The 24,868-nt window shown below is 37.0% G+C and overlaps 1 protein-coding gene across 7 annotated transcripts in view; it reads left to right on the top strand.

Moving 5' to 3' along the window:
- The window catches only part of ABCC8 (ATP binding cassette subfamily C member 8), a 78,742-nt gene that overhangs the window by 35,235 nt on the left and 18,639 nt on the right, over positions 1–24,868 (top strand). For 6 of the 7 annotated variants that reach the window (XR_015797093.1, XR_015797094.1, XM_088146017.1 and 3 more), the window contains 13 exons: positions 448–553; positions 1,368–1,478; positions 3,162–3,237; positions 3,521–3,626; positions 4,062–4,097; positions 4,402–4,437; positions 7,209–7,307; positions 9,140–9,224; positions 10,382–10,462; positions 14,787–14,924; positions 19,092–19,217; positions 20,938–21,037; positions 23,723–23,961. Coding sequence is in view for 5 of the 7 variants with exons in the window: in XM_088146017.1 (XP_088002143.1) it covers positions 448–553; positions 1,368–1,478; positions 3,162–3,237; positions 3,521–3,626; positions 4,062–4,097; positions 4,402–4,437; positions 7,209–7,307; positions 9,140–9,224; positions 10,382–10,462; positions 14,787–14,924; positions 19,092–19,217; positions 20,938–21,037; positions 23,723–23,961 (1,339 nt within the window). In the remaining 2 variants the exon portion in view is untranslated. The remainder of the gene's footprint in view (positions 1–447; positions 554–1,367; positions 1,479–3,161; positions 3,238–3,520; positions 3,627–4,061; positions 4,098–4,401; positions 4,438–7,208; positions 7,308–9,139; positions 9,225–10,381; positions 10,463–14,786; positions 14,925–19,091; positions 19,218–20,937; positions 21,038–23,722; positions 23,962–24,868) is intronic. The other variant, XM_088146016.1, reaches the window with a different exon arrangement.

Here is a 24,868-nt window from a genome sequence, read left to right as displayed (position 1 = left end):
ATAATAACGTTTTTCTGCTTATGGTTTCAACAATAATTATGATCCACAGCTCTACTCCAAAAATATATTTTGTGGATTCGGTTATTCTCCATAGAAACTGAAAAATGGCACAATCAAGCAAAACCTTGACAGCTATAAAAGCCGTAAAAATTGCTATGCAAAGTGCAGATATAAAGTCCTAATAGCAGGTTAGCTTGATATTCTTATTCAAATTCCTAAAAGGGCAGTGTGCATTTTTAACTATTTAAATGCACAATTATGCATCCCTACAGACTTCTCTGGACTTTTACCCAATCAAAATGGAACCCTTATCTGTCCAAGGGCTGGACATCAGAGTGTCCCTTGTGGAATCAAGGGTTTGCCTGTGCTGCAGTTTCCTAGAGTAGTGATCAGTAAGCAGCACTGATATAATTTGTTTAGCTTGCTACCATTCTTCTCTTTTCATAGTGTCCAGAAGTTAAGTGAATTTCTCTCAAGTGAAGAAATTGCAGAGGAGCATGATAAATATTCCGAGCCATGGACCCAAGACAACCACAGCAAATATCAGGTTCTTGTAAGTGCCATTTTAAGTTGATTATGAAATCGGCAACATCCCATTCTTAAATCCTTGCCTGCGATGCCAATAACTGTCACTTCCCTTGTAATTAATAGCTACAGTAGTAAACGTTACTAATGTCTACTTATTATAGATTATACTATGACTGCTTTTTGTTTAAAGCCAGCAATGGATGATGAGACAGTTTGCTGGCAGGAACCATCAGTTGTATTGTGAAGCAATCCAAGGGGGAAAAAATCTGATCCTTATCAGAACAGCTGGGATGCATCTCAGTCACCAGTATAAAGGCATGCAGTTTGCTGATTTGTTAGCAGTCCCTGGAGCAAGCTTAAATTCCTGATAGTAATAAGGGATCCAAGCCAATCAACAACTGCACACTTACAAAATGATTTCATGGATCATGCTGCACCATAGTTTGAATTAAACATGGTGAGTTTAAGAAGCCATAGTGTCCTGGTTCACATATTCTACTAAGCTACATGCCATAGTTTGCACCCAGAAAGACTTGGGATGACATTCTACTAAGCTACATGCCATAGTTTGCACCCAGAAAGACTTGGGATGACATTTTGCACTATGCCACCATAAAGAAAACCTCATTATGGCTTAGTACAGTGTGAAAACCCAGCCAAAGCTGGCCAAGACCATATGCCTCTGCCTTTCCTGAATCCAAATATTTGTGATAAAAACCACCTTTTCTTCCCTTTTGTGGTAAGGAGTGTGTCTACTAGGAAACCAACTCATTGTCCATTGCTGACGTCTGCATTCATGTCCCCACTCACCATGTTTCTGTCTTCCTGGTCTTGCACAGACCCTCAAAGTTGTTAACCGTAAGAGGCCTGCCAGAGAGGACTGGAACAATTACAGCTCTCCTATAAGAAGATCTGTTAGCAGCACAGAAGCAGATGATTTTTGTGTAAAGGTGATAATAAGGTCACTCTTTCTAATTATGTTGTTTGTAATACACATAAAAGTTCTAGAACCATAGTTCCAAGTTGAAAATGCAATCCATATTTATTACGTGAAGCATCCTTATTTGTATCGCAAAAGAGGGCCACCAAGATATTTCTCACTAAGCTGAGAATATAGAGAATGATTTTGGTAATATGATTATCAGATTGGAAGATAGGACCCTTGAAGAAGCATGGATTAGTTGCTAGGAGAGAGAAGATTGTAGTTCCACATAGTTTTGTTAACCATAATTTGTTGACTAAGCCACAATTATCTAAATTCAGCATCACACCAAGCCATAAACCAGAGAGGCTGGGTTTATTCAATATGATAAGCCAAAATCAAACAGATCACATTATAGCCTAGCATAATGCGTGAACCTAGCCACTTACTCTTTCCACTCACTCCTGTTTAGTCCTGAAAGCTTCAGGCTTACATTATGTTAGGGCTCAGGTGTAGCATCTGTAGTAATCTTCATGCAAAGTTTATGAGGAAAAAGTGAAGAAAAGGCCTCTTAGCAGATTCATAGTGCATTCTTCCCCACATTAACTATGTTCTGAGAATCCCGGTATATCAGGGGCTAGAATAAGACTTCTATGGAAAGGATAGTGTTTCCAGACATATCTCAACCATTTTTTTAAATGAAGGCAAGATTGTTCTCTATCTGGTATGACAACTAGAGGATGGATTATAGGGCTGCATCTCCTCCACCACTTGTATGAACCTCCACTTACTAACCTCTGTTCCTTAATCTGATTTTGCTTTTATATGAATAAAATAAAAGTACATGTGGCTGTTATGTAATTCCAGAATTTGTTTCTCCAACAGTCTATGAGGATAATTGTCTGTAGAAAGTAGGAATAGAATTTAATTGTTGGATATTACATTTTTTTTACTGTGTGCTCAATATTTAATTAATCCGTATTTTTTATGTTAAGCATTGCTCATAGTTATGCTGTATAATCTTATGAATTCTTAAAAATGAACAATGCTTAGTTCAGATGGATTTATCCCCAAGAGTGCATAGAATTGCCTTTCAGACCTAAACACATTTACAAGGGAACAAACTAAGCTAATTTAAACCTATTTCTCAGTAAAAATACTTATGGACATATTATTGTTATAACCATTCTGAACACAAGGAAGAGAGGAACTGTAAAGTCTGATAGGAAGAATTATGGGATTTTGGTTTTGTATTACTTATACATCAGAGGTAAATTAAGGTGTGTGTGTTTTTATTTAAAAAATCAAGATGTTATGGACTTAATGCAGAAAGAAGCATACCGATGCAACAGAGAAATATTTATTTCATCTGCTATGTTGCATCATGCATTCTATCTTCTATGATGTTGCAATAAAAATTTAAAATTGCCTCCTTTGAATTGGAAAACCTTGAGAAGGAGCTGGTAGACCAGATAGGGACATTCTGTATGCTATAATCCATGAGCTGGGTTTTCCCCCCCTCTAATACAGCAGTTGTCTATGATCAATGCTCAAAGCATAATTTTAAATTGGGAGTAGGAGTAGATAGGGATCAGATAAATCCAGGATCCTGTTAAATCAGAAAGCTATAAAGAAATGTTTAAGAGGGACAAATACGAGTGATGTTTTGCATCAGCATAGATCATTTATGTTCTTGTTGTTGCGACCATAGGTCACAAATGGATTTTTCACATGGACACCTGAAGGAGTTCCAACCCTGTCCAGCATTGATATTCGAATTCCTCAAGGTATTAATGCATCTATTAAAATGGGTAGGGTTTGTAGAAGTTCATAATCAAGCAAAAGAAATCACCACGCAACAGCAAACGTCTGAGCACAAAGCAGAAACAGATGCGCATCCATATTTACACCAGTATTGCATATTGCAATGTGAATGGGGATGCACATTGATTTTAGCAATGTGCACGAGGGGAAAAAATGGTCCATCTAATATTTCAGCTGCTTAATTTCTCTCTGGACTGGGGCCAATGTAAGTTGACATTTCAAGCAAAATTCTTTCTATTATTGCAGGTCAGTTAACAATGATCGTGGGACAGGTGGGCTGTGGTAAATCATCTCTCTTGCTAGGAATACTTGGAGAGATGCAGAAGATATCTGGGAATGTGATCTGGAACAGGTAATTTTGTTTATCCTTTAAGCTGCTATGTAGCTTTTTTTTAAGGTACAGTCCTATCATGTCTTTAATATATATGAATTATATTACCATAGCATTGAACCCTGAAATGTATTGATATTGCATATAGTAGTTCAATATCTTTGCTTTCCCCATTTAACTAATCCATATGAGCAGCTACCATAGATTCAGTGTATGTTCATGTGTGGCACAACCAGCTACACATTTATTGTATCATTGTACTTGTGATTGAGAAAAGATTGATCATATTGCATTAACTGTGTGTCTAAGGAAAAAGAATATTCATTTGTCTTCAAATTGCAAAATAACATTTATAAAATTGCTTCAGTGTGTCATACAAAATGGAATAAGATCATGCTGTGAACAAAATGTTTTCATATATTAATAATCTTTTCTCTGTTATTGCTGATATTACAGCAGCATTCCTGACAGCGAGACAGGGGAAGATGTCAGGTATGATGATACATTTTATTCTAGGTCATACAACACAGAGAAACAAAAACATCTAATATGCTAGAAGGTATTTTTTTAAAAAAAATCAAATTATTTTTTGTCAGAAAAACTGCATAGGCTATTTTGATGAGAACGTTTTGATGTTTGGGATGACCAGCCAGAGTGACTTGAATCCAGAATGAATTACTGTATACCACATGTCTATGAATGTTGATCATATTAATTTACTTTTAAAATTCAAGCATTTCTAATTGTTTGCTAAAATGTGTAACAACCACTAAGTTACTATGTACCCTTTTTGCAGCTCCGAGATGGAAACCACTATTGAAATGGAATCCAGGTACAGCATTTTAAACACAGTTTTAAAAAACTTCCAAAGGTTTCTGTCAACAAAACAGTTTTATTCTGCTATAACTGTAAGATCAAGGATCTTTTATGAGCTTTATATACAGTGTTATATCAAAAGAGAGAAAGAAAACCCTCTAAATATCCATGCTGTGAAGTTTATGCAAATATCTAGGTAACCCCTGTCCACTATGTAAACTGAGAAATTGTGCCTTGTAGAGAATAGTGGGTGTACTTTTTATCATTACAATTTTCTGATGTGCAAACATCAGAACAGCTCATATATAAATACTATTTAGTGTTTCTTTGATTCTTTTAAAGTCTGTAACTCTATTTTTTTTTCTGCGCTGCTAAGGTAAAGTAAAAGCACACTTAATACTGAGTGTCACTCCTAGATTTTGCTGCAGTTGACTGACATTTCTTTCTCTGGAGGTAGGGATGAAGAAAAAGACAAAGAATTTATAATGAGGCAAAAGGGCATTATTGACTAAATGACATTCTCAATGGATTGAGAGATGTAAAATCAGGAAAGAACTGAATCATGATTACAGGTAGTACTGGCTCACTATTTTAGCAACATAATTGCTAAATTATGCATAATTTGGAAAAATGAGATGGCTGATAAATGTTTCTGTTCATTAAAATGTCTGAGTCTCTATGATTATCAAAGAAAGTCATAATTAGAAGTCAAGGACTTAAACATTCATAATGATTCAGTATGAATTGAAAATTTCCATTATAGTACTTTTTGAAAGAAACAGTTTTCCTCAAAATTAGAGACTATTTAACATTTTCAGCCTTGTCATCTTTCATATTTAATTAATACAGTGATACATTAATCTAGAATGACTCACCACACAGTTCAGAGGAATTAATAGATTAGCTTTCTTTTAATATTGAAATGCCAAACTGGGACAACTTCCAGGGGAGATATGGCGAATTGAAGACAGCTCCGCAAAAGCGGAGTCGATGACCACAGCAAAGACCAAGGAACCAGTGAGTAGACCAGTTCTTCGGATCCCTTCTGGATAAGGAGAGGATGGGAGATTGCCCACATGTATTTTGGATGGCTGCTCCTCCTGAGGAGATCGCAGGACAGTACTTTTCCGTGGGTTTGAGCAGTGGGAGACAATGGGATTAGCTATCTTGCTTGCAGCCATGGTGGAGACTTTTAAAGGACACTAAGTTCACAAATGGACACTCACTTCCTAAACACTTTCAGAAATTGCCCATTAACTACTCCTAAGCTATTAGAGACCTTTGGACCAACAAGTATGAAAACGCTTAGTGAGTCTGCCTTCAATCTTGAATGAAAGAAAATTTTAATCATAAGCTTGAGAATTTAAAGAACCTGAAATAAACAGCAAAAAGCTAAATAATTTTGATCTTAGAAAGTTATAAACGAACTAAGGGTCCAGATAAAATTGGATTGAAACTTTTACAATAAGATTTTAGAATGAATTATAAAGAACAAACAGCTTTTCAAGGGAAATAGATTCTGTTTTAGTTTTTACAAAACAAAACAAAGATAAGCAATTTCATTATTTCAAAAACTGGACACTAGGGGGAACTAAAGTTTGTAGGTAGAGGAAAGATTTACAAGCCTGTAAAATGTTGCAAAATGTTATAACAATAAAAATATTGAAGGAGACTTTTGAAGAATGGAATCAGAAAATAGCAGCTACAATATCAACAATGCCAGTAATGATGTCTGCTTCTATGGATAGACTATGTCCAAAAGATGTTATTGAAGAAATGACAGATATAGAACAAATTTTATCTGACAAGATAGAGATGGTATCGAAAGTGGATTTACAACTGACAGGCCAAGATAATGCTTTAAAAAAGGATGTTTCACTGGATCTACAAAAGAAACTGGCTGAGGTTTTAAAATTTAAAACAAAAATACAAAAATTAAACCAAGAGAGTGACTTGGATAATTTTTCCTATTGGATTTACAAAAGAGATTTGTTAAAGCCTTGAAGAACTCTGTGCAATGGGACAAAGAAGAAATGAAGAGAAATCAAATCCTACAACAGTATTTGAATGAACTAAAAATTAAGACTGTTAGAAGTAAAAGGAAGGAATATAAAGTTGGTTTATTTGATCAAGATTAAAACAAGATATGTTATTACTTCTGGCAACCCTTTATGGACTTTCTGCTGACACCAGCCCTGAAACGATTATGTTTTATGGAATTGTTTATGGATAAGAGACAGGATATGGCATGGAGAGATAAATGATTGTAACCTTAGAGGGGGGTGAAGAGTCACTAAATTTGTTTATTCTTGTTGTGATGAAGGTTGAAAGTCATTTCTTTATATATTTCGTTTCTCTTTCTTTATTTTATTCTTACTTTTCTCTTTCTTCTCTCTTTTTTCTTTTTTCTTGCACTTTTTACTCCTTTCTATTCTCTTTTCTTTAAGTTTAGTTTGTATTAAATTTTACTATTATAATCAACATTCTTAATAAAAATTATATATGTAAAGAAATGCCAAACTGGGAGCTAAGTTCACTTCAAAGTAACTTCACTACAACTTTGCATACAGTAGTTAGGGCAAACAAATGTTAGAAAGAGTAGTGTAACTGATAATGCATCTCTTATTACAATATTCCTTTTTTATGAGCAATAGGAAATATTAACTTGTCTTTGAAAGAAGACATTAAAATAACATCATAGAGAAGAATCATTTCAGTATCTTTCAAAGTAAATAGACATCATACATAGAAACACTTAGGTGGGTTCTTTTCTTTTCTTTTTTTCAGGAAAAGAGGACCAGTGGCATATGCTTCTCAGAAACCATGGTTGTTAAATGCCACTGTGGAAGAGAATATCACTTTTGAAAGCCCCTTCAATAAACAAAGGTAATGTATTTAAGAGCCATGTAAAAACTAATAATAGGCAGTCCCCATTATCATCTTGACAGTAAACATTTTCTACTGTTGTTGATAATATTATTTTCCTAGCTACATGGTGCAAATGTTGAGTGTTGTGTCAGATATAGCTACCTTTCAACTATGTAACTTATCTGAAGCATCAACCCATATTGATTGGGGAATCTCTCTTTTCCTGGAAAGTCTGTATTGACAGCAGTAGATTTTGTCTTCTTGACTATATGCCTATTCAAACGTTATTACATTTACATGGAAGCCATTGAAAAATGCTTTTATGTGGAAAGTATATTACACAGAGAGTTGAAGCTACTGTTCAAGATTTGCCCAAGTGTGTGGAGGGACTTGATAGCAGCATTACATATTCTTTGTACTTTCTACATAAGAAACATCCAATGTGGGCAACCTAAGATCTGTGATGCCCATTTGAACTTACTTTCAGCAGTCTCCATACAGGAACCTAACATTTGTGGTGATCCAAAGATAGACTTACTAAGATTATATGAATGCAATTTCTTTTAAATAAAAGAAAAATCGAATATAACTATTAATTATATCTTAGTTACAAAAACACTTTAATGTTTCAAACTAAACTGTTATCATAGAAAAATATCTGATTAAACATGTTTATTTATGAACATTTTGGAAGGATAAGAAGTATTCACTTGATCCTTCTGTTTATTTGGAAAGCAACTTTCCTTCAGTTGTGTCCAGTATTCTAATGGACTTAATTCTGTTCAAAAGATCTTCCTACTAGTAAAAGAGGAAGACTATCTTCAGTTCTTAAATGCACATCAACTTTAAGTGCCTCCAATTTACTGTGACATGGCATCTCTGAATTATACAATACTTCTCAGTATTTATGATATCATCTTTACATATGCTATTGTACATCATTTGAAGAGCAATATGTTAGAAGTATAATCTTCAGATAATGTATTTTCAAACCAGGAAGCAGTGGCAACATATAAAATAAGTAACTAATGGGTTTGAGTTTAGGAGGAAACACCCCCCACCTTTGCATTTCATTACTAGGTACTATTTTTCTGGATCATAATATGCAGCCTTTGCTTATGACATCTTTCTTTAAGAAGACATTTATCTACGTTTGTACTAGTATTCTGAGGCAATATACCTCATATTCTCAGATTCTGCAGAAATCATATGGAATCATTATCATGGTAGATCATGGCAAGACTGTGTTGTGTCCTTTCTCAAAGGAGTCTTAAGAATGATTCCAGAGAACACTGTATCTTAGCATTCTTTATTAAATAACAATTTAAAAATAGCACTCTCACAATTCTCCATTTTATCACCTTCTCCATCCTTCTCCTAAGCCCTTCCTCTTCTCTTTTTAATGTTTATTGTTTTTAGACACTGTCATCACATTTTAGACCTTTTCAATTTGTTTTATGTAGTAATCTACACTTTCCAATACAAATAAATGAATGTGATACTCCTGACCTATAGTGTTGACAAGTTTAAACTTGCATATAATCTGATTTAAATCATTCAGAACATAGGGCCCCTAAAGGCAGTTGTAGATTGTACTCTCCTTGGAATTTCGAACCAAGGCACACTTTGTCTATTTTTAGCCTCAGAATACTTGACTGTGTGCTATTAGCTGGAATGTCATATATTTGCCTGAAACAGGCAGGATTCCCATTAGAACGGTAAGTGCTTAGCAAGCATGTCTTTTCCAATATGTGACTTTTCCAGCTGATTAATCTTGCTTTTAAGCAAGTGAAATATGCTGGTGAGGCAGTCTCCACATGAATTGACAATTACCCTTTCTGTTTCCACAGGTATAAAGCAGTAATTGATGCTTGCTGTCTTCAGCCTGATATTGACATACTACCTCATGGAGACCAAACTCAGATTGGAGAGAGGGTTAGTGACTATGTATAATTTTAAAACATTGAGCACCCAAACATATCACATGGTCTTAAATTTCTAACTGGTATTTGAAAAAATGGCTTTGTACAGCAAACACAGTTTCAGATCCTTAGTATGAAGGTGCTATACTTAACACACAGTGTTGCAGCTTTTTTATCTCCCTTACTTCAGTCAATATCTCTGATGTCCCTGATGCTGACAGAAATAGTGTATTGAGGAAATATAGTTATTAGAGAAAACAGCATTTTTTCATTATCTAGAAAGCATTTATGAAAGTCATTTTAGAACACTCCAATTAAAGTAAGAAGTAGAAAGGCACATGTCAATAAATATGGAATATATTTCCTTACTGAAGGTTGAAGTAGATGAAAAAGAAACTTATTCTTTGGCCTAGATATCAGTGACAACTGTCTTATAGTGAAGCAGCTCAGATGTTCAAACAGTTTGGGTCTTCTAACAGTAGAAGTCTAGATTTGTTATTCATTCATTATACATCTAGACATTTTTTTCATTGCTTCAGTGGATCTAGACTTCTAGTTGATGTTCTTTCATGGATGTGGTAGTATCATTAGAGAATATAATAGCTAAAATACAATATTGAAAAATAAAGAAAAATATTAGAATGCTAGAGAATGTTCAAGGAATAATAGACAACACTGAGGCTGAGGTGTGCTACAGAGGTATATCACTGACATGTTAATATCTTGCAATATGTATGTTAATACATAGCATACTCAAAGGACAGCTGTATGAACTATTGCATTTTAACATGCATTGATTTATATAATTTCTAAATCATGAACGCAATAATCCTGACTAAGCTGTTATCTCAGACTTACTTTTCCAGCGGTATCCTGGGAATAATTACCATTGACTGCAGGAGCTGCTAGTAGGATGAATAATAGAATGAATGATGAATCACTTTGTATTTTAGAAATAATGTATACATTATTCAAATATTAGTAGGGGTTTTTTTTTTTTGAGAATGAGTATGAAAGTTCTGACTATCTTGTTTAATAACTTTTGATACTTTTATCTTGACTGCCTTATCTTTTAAGCATGCCTGGAAGTGCCAGGTTTGGGAGAGCATAGTTTGAACAATAATGTCTCAAAATTATGTTTCTAACTGAATTATTTGTCTTTTCCCCAAGGGTATTAATTTATCTGGAGGTCAGCGTCAAAGGATCAGTGTAGCAAGAGCTCTTTACCAACAGACAAATGTGGTGTTTCTGGTAAGCTTACTGTTACTAATTCCACTATCTAAACCAAAAAGGCTTTCCTTTCACTATAAATGATATTCTTCAACCTAAAAGCCTAGCAAACAATTCCAGAATTCCAGGACTAGCAACAGCCAATTCTATCAAGAACTCATCATCTGGATCCACAGAGTCAGTAGAATATTTTCCCCAGTATGATGCCAGTTCCCAACATCTGGCACATCTAAGACCACAATGGACAGATGAATTCTAGAGATAATTCTTCATTGCTATTTGTTTCAGTCTATTCCATCCAGTCTATAATAATCTAGAACTTAGATCAACACCAAGACTTCATAAATTACCACTCACCATCTGCTATAGACATAAAACTTGTTCTGACAGTCAAAACTGTTTTTTCAAGTTCCCCATATAAGAATTGATGTGTTGGTGGGGCCCAGTTCCTTGAATTTATTTATTATTAGTTATTGAATTTATTGAATTTATTGAATTTATTGAATTTATTGAATTTATCAAATGCCTGCACACTTGTCAAATGACTCTGGGTGGCTAATAGAAGATTAAAAACATCAAACTATATAAAGATTGATTAAAGAAGAAGACTGTCTTCATGAAGCAGAAGTTTAAATCAGAGCCATAGAAAAATAAATTCTAGAAGTCAAGGCATTCCCTCTGTTGATCTCATAAAAGCCTACTGCTAATAGATACTTCGTGAGATTTGTGTATGGTGAGAAACATTATCAATGCAAGCCTTTCCATTCAGTTTCTCCTCTACTGCTGCTACTAAATGCCAGGTCAGCCTATAATAAGGCCTTCTGTATTCATGATTTAATTGAGTGATCTGATCTGGCATGTGTAACTGAGACTTGGTTGAGCACAGTATTATTTATTAAACTGTATGCCACCCAACTCCCAACAACTCTGGACGGCTCACAAAAATCAAATAAATTACAATGAAATCAATAAAAGGTAAAATATGGCAAGCATGACAGACCACATGGAATGAAACAAGGGGTCTCACACTCCCTCCCCAAAGGACTGGGTGAAGATCCAGGTCTTCACGGCTCTTCTGAACAGCAGACTGGGGGCCATCTGCATCTCAGGGGGAACTTCATTCCAGAGGGCAGGTGCTGTGACAGAGAAGGTGTACTTCCGGGGTCCCAATAGATGGCATTGCTTAACTGAAGAAACCTGGAGTGTTCCAACCCTACCAGATTGAATCAGCCAGGCAGATACTATGGGGGACAGTGGTCCCTCAAATGCCATGTAGGGCTTTAATGAACAGCACCTTGAGTTGCACCCAGAAGCGAACCAGCGATCAGTACAACTCACAAAGCAGAAATGTTACATGATTTTGAGTGTGGCACCAGCTTTGATTCTGGGGCAGGGACAGTGGTATGGCTACAGCCATTTGAGAGATTCTGGAGGATTTCAGAGTTGCTGCATCACAGATAACCAAACTGGCCTCTCACGATTAGTGGGGATTGCTGCTACTGTACCAGACTTCCTGCTGCATGGCAGCTTCCCTGCTAGACTTGCTTGACTCTGTGGCCAGGTTAGCGGTGGAGTTTCTTAGAAATGTACTGGGAGACTTCAGCCTGCCTTCCCTGGGTGTCAGGATGGAAGTGGCTCAGGAGATCATGGCAACCAGGGACCTGACTCAGGTCATCAAGACCTGACTCACATCAGTGGTCATTGATCTGTTTTTTTATTTCAGGGCAATGGAGATATGGCAGGATGGGGCATTAAAACCAGTTCCTTGTCATGTGCAGATCACTCTCTGATTCGTTAAAGTTATATCAGCCCTACAAGGCAGACCAGACCAAGAAATAGACTCCATGGAAAACTAAAAACTACATTTATTTGGATTGGCTATAGTAACACCATCTTGCAAGTCTGATTGTGCTTACCCTCCTCCCTCTTTTATATTCATGTGAATTAGGGGGGTGTCTATCTGAGACATTTTCATAATTCTCCCCTATTGTTTGGACTTAAGCAATATTTCCCTTTTTGTTGTTTTCATAGTGGATGTTCCCTCTCTCCATCAATGTCATCTTCTTTACTCTCTGCAAGTTTTCCATGGCCACTCCTCACTGTAGGGAGGTAGGACCAATTCAATTGCTCTTCCCCAGTGCCTCATGGATCTTACTGAGTTCCAAAAGGAGCTTGGGTTTTTCTTGAGCCTCTGATACACAATTTGGCATTGGCCTTAATTACCACTTTGAATGAAAGGGTGGCAATGGTCTTTGACTGGATTGCACCTGTGCTGCCTCTCCCTGTCTTGGAGAGTCCCCTGGTTTTTAGGGGAACTCTGGGTGATGAAACAGCAGAAGAGAGCCATTAGAGGAAGATGAGAAACAAATTGAAGTGAACACAGGTAAGGGCTTCACTCATGGGGATAAGAGTGATGAATGTAAGCATTTGTCTGCTTTTATTACATTTGCAGATTGCTAGCTGATGGCTCCATTTAAGGTGACTCTTTAGAAAAGGAGAGCTCCCCTTGAAAGCTACTCAGAGGTTACAGCTGATCCAGAATGCAATGGGGTGGATAGGTGCAGGCGTGCTTCAGCACGCCCATGTAACACCACTCTTCCATGAGCTGCATTGGCTCCCAATGGGCTTCTAGCTGTAATTAAAAGTTCTGGTTATCAACTGTAAAGCCTTTCAGGTAGTCCTCATTTAGCAACCACAACTGGGACAGGCAATTCAGTCATTAAGCAAAGCAGTCACTAAGCAAAACTGCAACTGTGCTTAAGATCTTACTTCAACTTTCCTTTGCTTTACAGACCTGCAAAGGTCACAGATGTAAGGACTGGCCATAAAGTTACTTTTTCATCACCATTGTAACTGCGAACAGTTGTTAAACAAGGCAGTTGCTAAATGAGGACTACCTGTAACAGCATAGGGCCAAGTTATTTGCAAGACTGCCTACCTCCACTTATTTCTGCCCATCCCATGAGTTTTGACACAGTAGGCATTTTCTGGGTCCCTTCTATTAAACAATGTCATCTAATGGGACCCAGGAAGCATTCCTTCTCTGTCATGGCACCTGCCCTATGGAACACCATACCTCTAGAGATTCGAATTACCCTGACCTTGCTGGCCTTCCTTAAGGCTTTGAAAACCTGGTTCTTCCCTGGGAATTGGACCATCTTGTTGGTTTTGTTTTGATATTTGTTGAATGACTCCAAGCACAATGGGTTCTCTTTTTTTAAATTGGCTTTAAGTTCTTTTCCTATTGTTGATTTCTGTTTCTATTGTTTGTTACCTGCCCAGAGTAATGTGCTGAGTAGGTATCTATATTACTTAGTTAATTACCTTAGTTTAGGTGCAAGCAAGGACCAGTAAGTCCAAATAGCAAGGCAAGGTGGAAGATGTAATGCACAAAACTGGCTATTACAAATACTATCGAGCAAGTGGTCTTTGCCTGTGTGCTTTTATGCTTCTACCATCTGAGCCCACCCTATCTCAACTGGGGTTTATTAACACTTCTCTTGGCTCCAATTCTCTACAAGGCCATCACTCCCAGGTAGCCCAGGCTTGCAATCTGGCATTTGCAGCTCAAAGTCTTAGCTTACTGCTTCTGAACCCGTGGTGCGGACAGTTCTTAAGTGTCGAAGGCAGAGGTGTCAGTCATGAGCACCTGAGTCTGTACAAGTGGACAAAGAAAACCACAATCCCTCAATAAGGGATGAGGTATGAGCTGTGCTTCTGAACTTCTACTCCACTTCCTCCTCTGAAAGTCAGTGGACAACATACTAACTCAACAAGAAGACAGTATTTTCAAGATGTGGTAGGTCTCTTCCACAACCAAAATATTTGACACAATGTCTCATTTCCAGAGGTGATTCTATTTTACCTTCCTCAGCAGCAAATTCTCTCAAGAATGAGGAAGATGCTGTGGGTAGTGGCCTAGAAAGAAATAGGATTTTCTTCCTCTAATATTTCATAAGTGGACCCAGAGTATTTGGATAAAGTTCTGAGCTGCTCTTCTCAGTGGAGTCCTTAGTATTACTATTACACACACATACACCACTGGTAAAGAGCCCTTTTCCCAAAGGCAATAATGTCAAACCCATCCCCCACCAGGGGCAATTTGCTGCTGAAGTTAGCAAACTCCCTTCCCTCAGGCTGGAAAAATGTGAATTGTAACTTGACTTGTCTCCTTTTTCTCTCTTACCTAGTTTTTGTGAATTGGTTAGTTCCAGTACCAACAACAACAATAACAAAAGCCATCTTGTCAGCAAGCACTGGTTTTAACTCTCCTAAAATATTTAAAAATAATACAATACAATAATACTGAAATATCATTAGTTGATAATGCCTTTTTCTTGTTTAGGATGATCCATTTTCAGCACTAGATATCCACTTGAGTGATCATCTCATGCAAGAAGGAATTCTGAATTTGCTAAGAGAAGACAAGAGAACCATTGTTTTGGTTACCCACAAACTACAGTATCTGCCCCATGCTGACTGGGTAATGAAGCTTCTTTTATACTGACTTGTTAATCTTAATATTATGTTGATAAATATTGAAATGGTGTGTAGGTGTGATTCAGCAAAAGCTAAGCACTTTTAAATTGTATTGATTTGGGTGGGAGGAGACAGTGAACGCAGGTAAATTGCATCTCCCACTAAAATCAATGAGACAAATGTGTTTAACTTTGGTTATTTATTTCTCTGCCTGCCCTTAGTGGTGTTGTTATATCACTGCAGCCCTGGTAAAATATTTGCTTTGAAACATGGTATTGTTATAGCTCCTGGCAACCCTACCTCAGATGATGTTGTAAGACTCTCAGAGGCAATTCATGCTTTACTTATTAATCTCAGCTAAATAATGCAACCAACTATAAACAGCAAAATACATGTCTCATTTGCATACATGTTTATGGCCATGTTTATTTGCATTAAACAAGGAAGTAGAATTTGGAAAGGAGTGGGTCTCTACTTCCCTATCTCTTCTATTCCATTTAAATTATTTATAAATATGTACGTCTATTTATAGGCTAACTTTTAGGGTACTGCCCTCACAAGGCAACTCACATAATAATAAAAGAGAAAAAGTATAATATAAATTAAACTAAATTCATAATTATTTAGCTCAGTCTAAAACTATGCAAAAGCATAGTTAAAATGAATAAATAACAGCAACATTAAATTACCATGTAATTTGGTACATAATGGAGAAAAGCTCCATTCAAACTGTTTTAAAATAAACAGGGTCATGCCTCAGTGGGAAAAGAGATGCAAAGGCCTCATAGAGATCACTTTGTCTCCCTTGCTCACCAGCTGTACCACTCTCCCCTTTAGGCTTATGGACAGGGCCTCTGATCAGAGGTTAATATCTGGGAAGTTGATTTAAATTCTTGATCTTTCAAGTTTGTTTCTTGCTTTAAGTAATAAAGAAAAGTACTTTATTGCAGCAAAACCTAGCAATTTCTTTGATTTCTGAAATATGTTTTAGATTCTCATCTGATCATCTATGAAGTTGTCATAAATTTAAGCATGATGCAGTGCAATGTAGTGGTGTAATTGTTAAAATCTAAACCCCACTACACTGGATGGTCTTGTATTGCTCAGTCTTTCTCAGTTTAACCTCTCTCACTGTGTAGGACAAGCGGTATACAAATGATGTAGTAATGCCACTAATAATAATGAACCATTGACATTGGCATTTGGGTCCCATCCATAGAAAAGTTTAAAAATTAGATTGTTGGAGGAAAGGAATTCAGCATTTTATGAAAGATAGTTTCTTTTAAAGAGTCCTAAAATGAATGTCCAAAAACAGAAGCACTTAAAATTATAACTAGTCTGACATGCTTTCAGGTATTTTACCTTTCTTGCTTATGGGCAATTTGAGACAGCTTATAGCTTCAAAGTCTTTGAAGAGAAAAGACTGGCCATGTATCTTGGAGAAATGTTAGTTTCAGTAAACAATTCATTGACTGAAAAGGAATTATATGAAAACAGTCACAAACATTTAGCTGTGAGCCATTGCAGTCTCCCCAAATCCAATTAATTTTGCTGACAAGGGAAAATGATTTCTTAAGAGACCTTTGCAATAGTGTCCATAGTGGTGGCAAGGGGGATCAGAATTGGGATGCAAGCCCTACCATTTTTTACACGTCACAAGTCAGGCACATATCCAAAAGGGGCAGAGGTTGTAATGCAATGTACATCTTCTGCAAGACTTGCAGACCCCACTGGTCTTTTTTGTTTCTTTCTGTAGTTTAAAGCCCTTATCAAATCAAAATTTTATTATGGTCATAGACCAGCATATAAAAGCACTTAAGCTTCCACAAGTGATGCATTTTTGATGGCTGAGCACAAACAAATTTTAAAGGCTTCTTACTATGACTCATTGTTCAACTCAGTTGCTCTGCAAAGTCCTCTAATGGAAAGGAAAGCAAGACAGAAGATGCTATAAAATAATTAGGGTTTTATTTATCTGTTGTTTTCTAAAATCCATATTTGTATGCCAAACTACAAGTGTTAAAAGTGATTCAGATGATAGAAGTTAACTTAAAAGTTATACATGCAATCTATGATTGCCTTACAATAGGAGTACAAGTCTGCATTGCTACATTACCTTATAATACAGCATTTTCATCATAGTCTGATCAAGATGCAATAATAACCTTTGTTCCCTTTTGCAAAATTTCCCCAACATTTTAAGAACATTCACTTTAAATAGGTGCAATTCTTAAAAACATCTCTCCTGATTAGTAATGCCCTATTCTTGATGCATAATGTCAAAAGCAACATGTCTTGAATATAATGCTTACCATTCCCATTCAAACTTTGTTAGGGGTGTGGAGTCCTTGGGGTTATCTGAGCTTGGTTGTTTTCTTGCAAACATTTCATTACCAGGCAATGAAACATTTGCGAGAAAACAACCAAGCTCAGAGAACCCCAAGGACTCCGCAGGTCAATCGTGAGCTACATATATTCTCTTTTATTAGGGGTCACAGACCTAAACTGCATAAAAGAAAATATAGCATAATACAATATAGCATGCATGGCAAAAAAGCCTGTAATCATGCTTAGTCTCCTCTGCTGTCAACAGTATGTGAATTCTACAGGCTACCAATACAAACTTTGCAACAGCAAGAGTTATCTTGGGATCTTTATCCACCAGAAGAAGCTGCAAATAGAATTCTTCTGCCTGATCTGGAAATGGGCTTATAAAATATGTTAGTAACTCATTGTGGGTATCTTGGTCAAAATGATGGTACAGCAGCACACGATCCCATGATGCAATGTTCTAATGTTTACCGTAAAAAAGGCCTTTCCATTCATTTATATCCTGTTTTTTCCCTTGAAATCTCAGGGCTGCATACATTACTGCCTCCTCTCATTTTAATCTCCAGCAACAATCCTGTGAGTTGGTTAGCCTGAAAGAGAGAGTCAGTGGCCTAAACTCATTCAGCTTGTGTTGTGATTGAGTGGAACTTCACCCACGGCTTTCCTGATCCAAGTCCAACACCTTAGCTACTCCATACTTAGCACTCCATACTTGCATTTCTAAAAGTTTGTCACTCTTTTCCCACCACCTCCAAAACTATTACTTACAGGGATATAAACCCTGCTTTCCATCTGTACCTTTAAAAAACAAGTATGGTAATATATTTGAATATGCATTCAAATATGCATTTAGTAAAAGCAATTCACTGGTAATAAAAGCCATACTCATCTAAATGTGATGCAAATTTCCATCAGAGAAATATATGTGGTGCCTAATCCAACAAGTAAGAGATATTCAAAGGCTTGCTTGTGCACATGAATTTGCACAGCTGTAAATTATTTAAATAAATTTTCTTCTTTCTATAATTGAACTTCAGTAAAAGTTGCATGAGTTATTTTTTTTCATTAACCCATTCTTTTAATCTTCACTTGAAGAAAGATGAGGCTTTGGGCTTCTTATTACTGCTCTTATTTTTCCTGTGTTGTCTCATGCTTTGTAACTTAATGTCATCAAATGTAGCACCCATTGATGAAATAATATTCTTAAAGCTAAATGGTAAAACAGAAGTTTAGGCTGGTATTGATCAATGGAATGATATCTGTCAGTAGAACAGATTTTCTCTGCAGCTCCTCAGACTAATTTTTTGAGAGTTTAGGGAGGTCCTTGGACTGCAGGAGAGAGGAAAAGATGGAAATCCCATCCATAAATGGATGTCCATTTGCACTATGTTAGATATTATCCAGACAGATGTAGATGTCCCGAAATATTATGGAATGTTCTGATAATTTACAGTTGTGTCAGAACAGGACATTTATTTATCTCCATTCCCTTAATAATGCTGGCTGAGTAAGTTGCTCCTCATAGTGTTTTGGTTTTGGAATGCAACTTTTTTTCCCTCTGTTGCAAAGGGAAGATAAGTCTTCTTTGGTTTGAAACTTTTTCAGATGCAGAGGGTATAGTTGACTGGGAATTCTGGGAGTTTGGGCTCCAGTTCTTCTAGATGTCAAATTGGGGAAGTCTGATATAGATGAGCTAAATATACAAAATATCATATTTGTAATCCTACTTCATCTGGAAGAGTTAAATTTTAATTAAATCCACATATTAAAAAAGCAGCTATTAATGTATGATGTAAAAAGAAAACATTTTTGTGATGAATTAAAAGCCTAATTTTTCCAGATTATTGCAATGAAGGATGGCACCATTCAACGAGAAGGCACACTGAAGGATATCCAGAAATCCGAATCTGAGCTCTTTGAACACTGGAAAACACTAATGAATCGACAGGACCAAGAACTAGAAAAGGCCTGCTCTGGTTTTTTTAAATCTCAGTAGTGCTAGGCAAAAATGTTTTGATTATCCTAGCATTTTCACATATTTAGATATTAATATTTTAAACTGTGTTGCAGTGGAGGATTTTAACTATTGTTTTCTGCTTATGCATTTATTATTTATATAGTGCAATTTATTAACTCCTCTAGTTTAAATTGTTATTTTAGTGTGCTCTAAATTATCTTGGGAAAATATTGTTTTGAAGACTAGCATACAAATGAGGAAAAAATACATAGAGTTTCCATTCTCATTCATCAACAGCCTTGCTGGTTGGGAATTCTGAGAGTTGAAATCTGAAAACTTCTAGAATGTACCAGTTCAGGAAAGATGTCATATGGGAATTAAACGTTTATAGTTTTAAAATACAGAATAATATTTGAAGTAAAAAGGAAGAAATTATTGTTCTTGACTCAGCTGACTAAAACAAAGTTAATCAAATTAAAGGAGAGTTTAGATATACCTTCTCCAAAAATATTCTTGCATAACAAACATGGAGTTGAAGCATTTATAATAAATAAAAGTTAATTCCATGTAAAGAATGATGACCAATTAGTTCCAGTTGTGCTGCTATTTACTTAATTTGAATGTTGATTTTTAAAAATGAAACTTAATACTAGTCAGAAGTACATTTTAAAAAATTGGTGCTTTTTCTTCCAGTCATTCCTATAGAATTCATTTCAACAAGTTAATACTTCTGCTGGAAAATTCTGTCATGTGAATACTAAAAAATGTCAGTAAAGTAAACCATGCAGAATTAAAATGAGAAATTAGAACTTTTGGTCCTAACAACATAACAAGATTGTTGAAAGTCATTACAATTTTTGAAGATGACCCCTCTGATAGTGGAAGACACTCTCCACCCCAGTGATTCTTTCCCACCAGCAAAAATGTTTGTCAGTGGAAAGTTACTACCAACAATGTTACCACTATACATAGCTTGATGGAAAGTCCCCAAATTTCATCTGCTGGATTCAGAGTCCTACAGACCAAGGAAATTCTAGACTATACTTCTTACCTGTATTAATTTAGCTATACTAGCTTAGAGACAGTGAAGTAAAATTTTTCCTTACTTGCAATGGGGACGATTTTTTTTTTTTTTACATTCTTAAACCAGTGGATAGAACAGAAAAAATAATCGACTTTAGATGTCATGATGAATCTACTGTGCTGCTTCTTCCCAGTCCCACTTAGGATACCTCTGAAACTCTTATTATCTAGTGTGAATCTTATCCTTTGGAACACAGTATACAAAATTGTAACTCAGCTGTAAACTAAAGTTCAGGAGATCAGGAATGGTCCAATTTACACATGTTCTCACACGCAACATATACCTACTTCATTTGCAATCCCTACTTATCACCTGAAACCTGGTTAACACAAGCCTAATGATATTCCAACCCAACTTCTGAAACTTATATAATAGTTTTGATTTCTTAATCATTATTAATGGCTGAGCCAACATTATGTCTACATTAGCCTCAAGTGATAGATGGAATGTGTGTCCTGGGATCCTTTTAATGTATTCATATGGAATTAAAAATTCATTACATCTAAGTGCATTTGAATCACTTAATTTTTAATATCCAAACAATTTCAAAATATAATTATTTGACAGGAAAATAAATAAATAAATAAATAAATAAATAAATAAATAAAGGTGGTACTCAGCTTCACTTGTTTTTCCTACCCTTAGGAGACTTTAATTGAAAGAAAAACTGTATTAGATAGGAAGAATCTTCAAAAGACCGTGTTTTCTCAAGAAGTCCTACTCCAAGATGAAGAAGAGGATGATGGTAAATTAGTTTTTCAAAAAGGTTTATTTTCATTAACATTGATCATTATTTGTCAGTATTTAGATGATAGATATTTAGGAAATAATCAGGGCTGTTGGTTAGATTGGGGGAAAAAATCACAGAAGATGATGGCAAAGGTTTGTGTATTGTTGCTAAGAAAACTACAGTACATAAACATGTCCATGTAGTAATCAGGAGTAATATTTGAATCAAGGTAATGTTTACTTTTACTCCCCCATGGCATCATCCTCATACAGAGGACAAGGGGATTTTAATCTTTTCCATCTCACTACATCCACTTCATACTCCTATAATCTAAATGTCCAAATGTGATATATTAAACAAAAATATTTTTTCCATATAAATTATAGGGTTGAAGGTAAAGAGTTGAAGGGTAAAGGCTCTTAACCTTCAAGCTATGGTCCCTATCCTACCCCCTAACTTGGTTTGAGTAAATGTATAACCCTCCTATGGCTTATGTTTAACACCTGAAGTCAGATGCCTGTCAAAATGTCTCTGGTGTCTATTAGCAAAACAAAACAGGTCTTAATCTATATGTATATGGCAGCTGTCCACTTTAGATGATTTGTGGCTGCAATTCTAAGTGTTATATAGTAATTAAGGCATTCGACTTGAACCTGGGGGACTCAGGTTTACATCTATCCTCGGCTACTGGTCATTGTCTCTCAGCCCAACCAACTTTACGGGGTTATAGTTGTGGAGAAAAATTGCTCAAGGAGTATTAGGTATATTGCTTTAAGCTTGGAAAAAGTGAGATATAAACCTAACCAATATAGCAACTTCCCAGAATACTCTGATAGTATGGCTGAATTAAAAAAATTACTGCAGGAAACAAAAACCATTTTAATTTGTTCAAAACTGTCTGGGAATTAGCTTGTTCATTAATGTTGATATTTGCTTTATTTTCTAAATTTTATTTACCAAGCACCATTCCATGAAGTAGTCCTGGACAACAGACCATTCCATGAAGTAGTCCTGAAATACATATGAGGAGTTACTTTTTCCTTAGTTTGGGCAGTCAAATGCCTAAATGCAATTATGTTTTTGCAACATTTGCTCTGCAAGTTAAGTTAGACTGTATTGCAGACTTCAAGTCTAGAAGGCAAGTAACTTTAACAGTCCAGAGGTAGATGACCTAAGGGTCCAGGCTACATAAGGCCCTCATCCTCCATTTTTGAAGCCTCAGAGTCCCCTTCTGGCACATCAGCCAAAAAAAGTAGCAGTTTTGTCTCCTACTGTAGTTTTTAAAAAGTAATTTGTCCCAAGCTTAGGGGAAAAAAACAGAATCTCCTGAACTAACTCACATAGGTGTGATATAACCTCGAATATTTAGCATCCATTGGAACCTTCATCCACCCCACAGATCAATCCTAGGAAGCCTGTTCACATTAATATTGTGACAGTAAAAGAAACTGTGGGCACACTACGCAAACAACTTACTCTCTTGAAATCCCTTCCTCTCCAATCTCTCTGCTCTGACAGGGGGGAGGTGAGAAAAAAAGCAAGCGATTTCTGTAGGCAGCCTCTCCTTTGCCTGACCCTTCTCCCTCCCCCCAAGCAGAGAGATTGGACAGGAAGAGATTTCAAGAGAGTAGGCTGTTTGCTCTTCTACACATCAAAAGCAATGCAATCACACTGGCAGATGGATAGGTCAGGCAAAGGAGAGATTGCCTACAGAAATCACTTGCTTTTTTTCTCACCTCCCCTTTCACAGAGCAGAGAGATTGGAGAGGGACAGATTTCAAGAGAGTACTATAAGCTATTTGCATAGTGCACCCACAGCTCCCAGCTCCAGGCTGCAGTGCGATTGTGTTGCTTTTGATATGCAACAGTATGCAAGACAGTAAGCAGGCACTCCAAAGGGCGGGGGAGTGGTTAGGAGGCAAACAAAAGCCGAAGATGTGAAGCTGAGTAGTCTTGTCTCTTTCCAGCCAGAAAGCACAGTTGTGGTCACATGATTTCCCACTTAACAACAACTTTGCTTAGCGACAGAGTTGCTGGTCCCAATTAGGCTCGTTAAGCGAGGACTACCTGTATTACATGCACACAAAGACATACTCACTTGAGAAACCCTATTGCCAGCCTTCTCCAATATTACGCCCTCCAGAAGTGTTGGGCTACAACAACCATAATTCTAAGCATTGAAAGACTACATGCAATAAGAAAATACTTAGCTCTTTGTGCCTATACCACCTCACTTTCAAAGATATAGCTGGAACATAATAGGCAAACCAGATGACTAAACTAAAAAATGGCTGTGTTCTAATTTAGATGAAGATGAATTCTCTCTGACTTCATAATCCAGTTCCCCACTAGAAAAGAGGATTTGTAATTGCTGCCAATGTTTATTCTGCCTCCTAATTTGCTACTTCCTTCATTTAAAAGACCTTTAGCTTGTTTGTCAAATACTTCGTCCTCTATCATGTATTCTTGTCCTGATCTCTGTAAGTGGCTGCAGTTTTATTTTAAAAATTCCATTAAACTCCACAAGTCTTTTTTTGGAACAAAAATTCATTTTGGTAGGAATCCCTGAGATTCTTGTTCTGCATCTGATATAAAACTTAAGGCTGTCATAATTCCATAACATGGTGGAGAAGCCAACAATGTTTACAGAATCAGGGAATATTTATATAGCTCATTAATGCTCTTCCTGTCAATTTACAGATGAGATGCCTGAGAGTGATGATGATGACAACTTGTCTTCTGTCCTTCATCGAAGAGCAAAGATGCCTTGGCGAGCATGTGGAAAGTATCTTAGCTCAGCAGGACTTCTCCTCTTGCCTCTACTGATCTTTTCTCAACTCCTCAAACATTCAGTCATGGTGTCCATTGACTATTGGCTAGCCTTGTGGACATCCGATGCTATTTCTTCTGAGACAGGGAAAAACTGCTCTTTTTGTAAGGTATTTATGTTTCAAAACTCACTTTTTAAAATTTATTTTTATTTATTTAATTTGTCCCCGCCCATCTCCCCACAATGGGGGACTCTGGGCGGCTTACAACACACTAAAAACATAAATACAATTAAAAGTTATAAAACCAAGCATTAAAAAATAAAAAAGCTAAAAAATCCAAGAGGCCAATGGGGGCCACACCAGGCCGCTAAGGGGCCAGCCAACCCCATTTCTGATATCCTCCCTCCCCGCCCCAGGCCAGATGGCAGAGCCAGGTCTTCAAATCCCTCCGAAAGGCCTGGAGTGAGGGGGCCTGTCTCACCTCCAGGGGCAAGATGTTCCAGAGGGTGGGGGCCACAGCAGAGAAGGCCCGCCTTCTGGATCCTGCTAAACGAAGTTCTTTTACCACGGGGATCCGAAGCATGCCCTCTCTGTGAGATTGGGTGGGATGGGTTGAGATCGTGGGGGCGAGGCAGTCCTTCAGGTAGCCTGGCCCCATGCCATGTAGGGCTTTAAAGGTGATAACCAACACCTTGAATTGAACCCGGAAGCAAACCGGTACCCAATGCAGCTCATGGAGCAAAGGTGTTATATGGGTCCTTCTTCGGGCCTCAAAAATTGCTCGCTCGGCCGCATTCTGGACCAGCTGAAGCTTCCGGATATTCTTCAAGGGTAGCCCCATGTAGAGCGCATTGCAGTAGTCTATCTGGGAGATAACGAGGGCATGAGTGACTGTTCGTAGGGCATCCCGATCCAGGAAAGGGCGTAACTGGTGGACAACCCGAAGCTGTGCAAAAGCCCTCCTGGCCACGGCTGCCACCTGCTCTTCGAGCAGGAGTCGTGAGTCCAGGAGGACCCCCAAATTACGCACTGGGTCTGTCTGGGGCAGTGCTACCCCATCCAGAACCAACGATGA

Source organism: Python bivittatus, unplaced genomic scaffold, assembly GCF_059951505.1.
Source record: "Python bivittatus isolate LINGU-HERP-01145 unplaced genomic scaffold, Pbiv_v1 ctg000480_np1212, whole genome shotgun sequence".
NCBI lineage: Eukaryota > Metazoa > Chordata > Lepidosauria > Squamata > Pythonidae > Python > Python bivittatus.
Note: the sequence above shows the minus strand (reverse complement) of the source record. Positions and strands in the feature narration are given on the sequence as shown.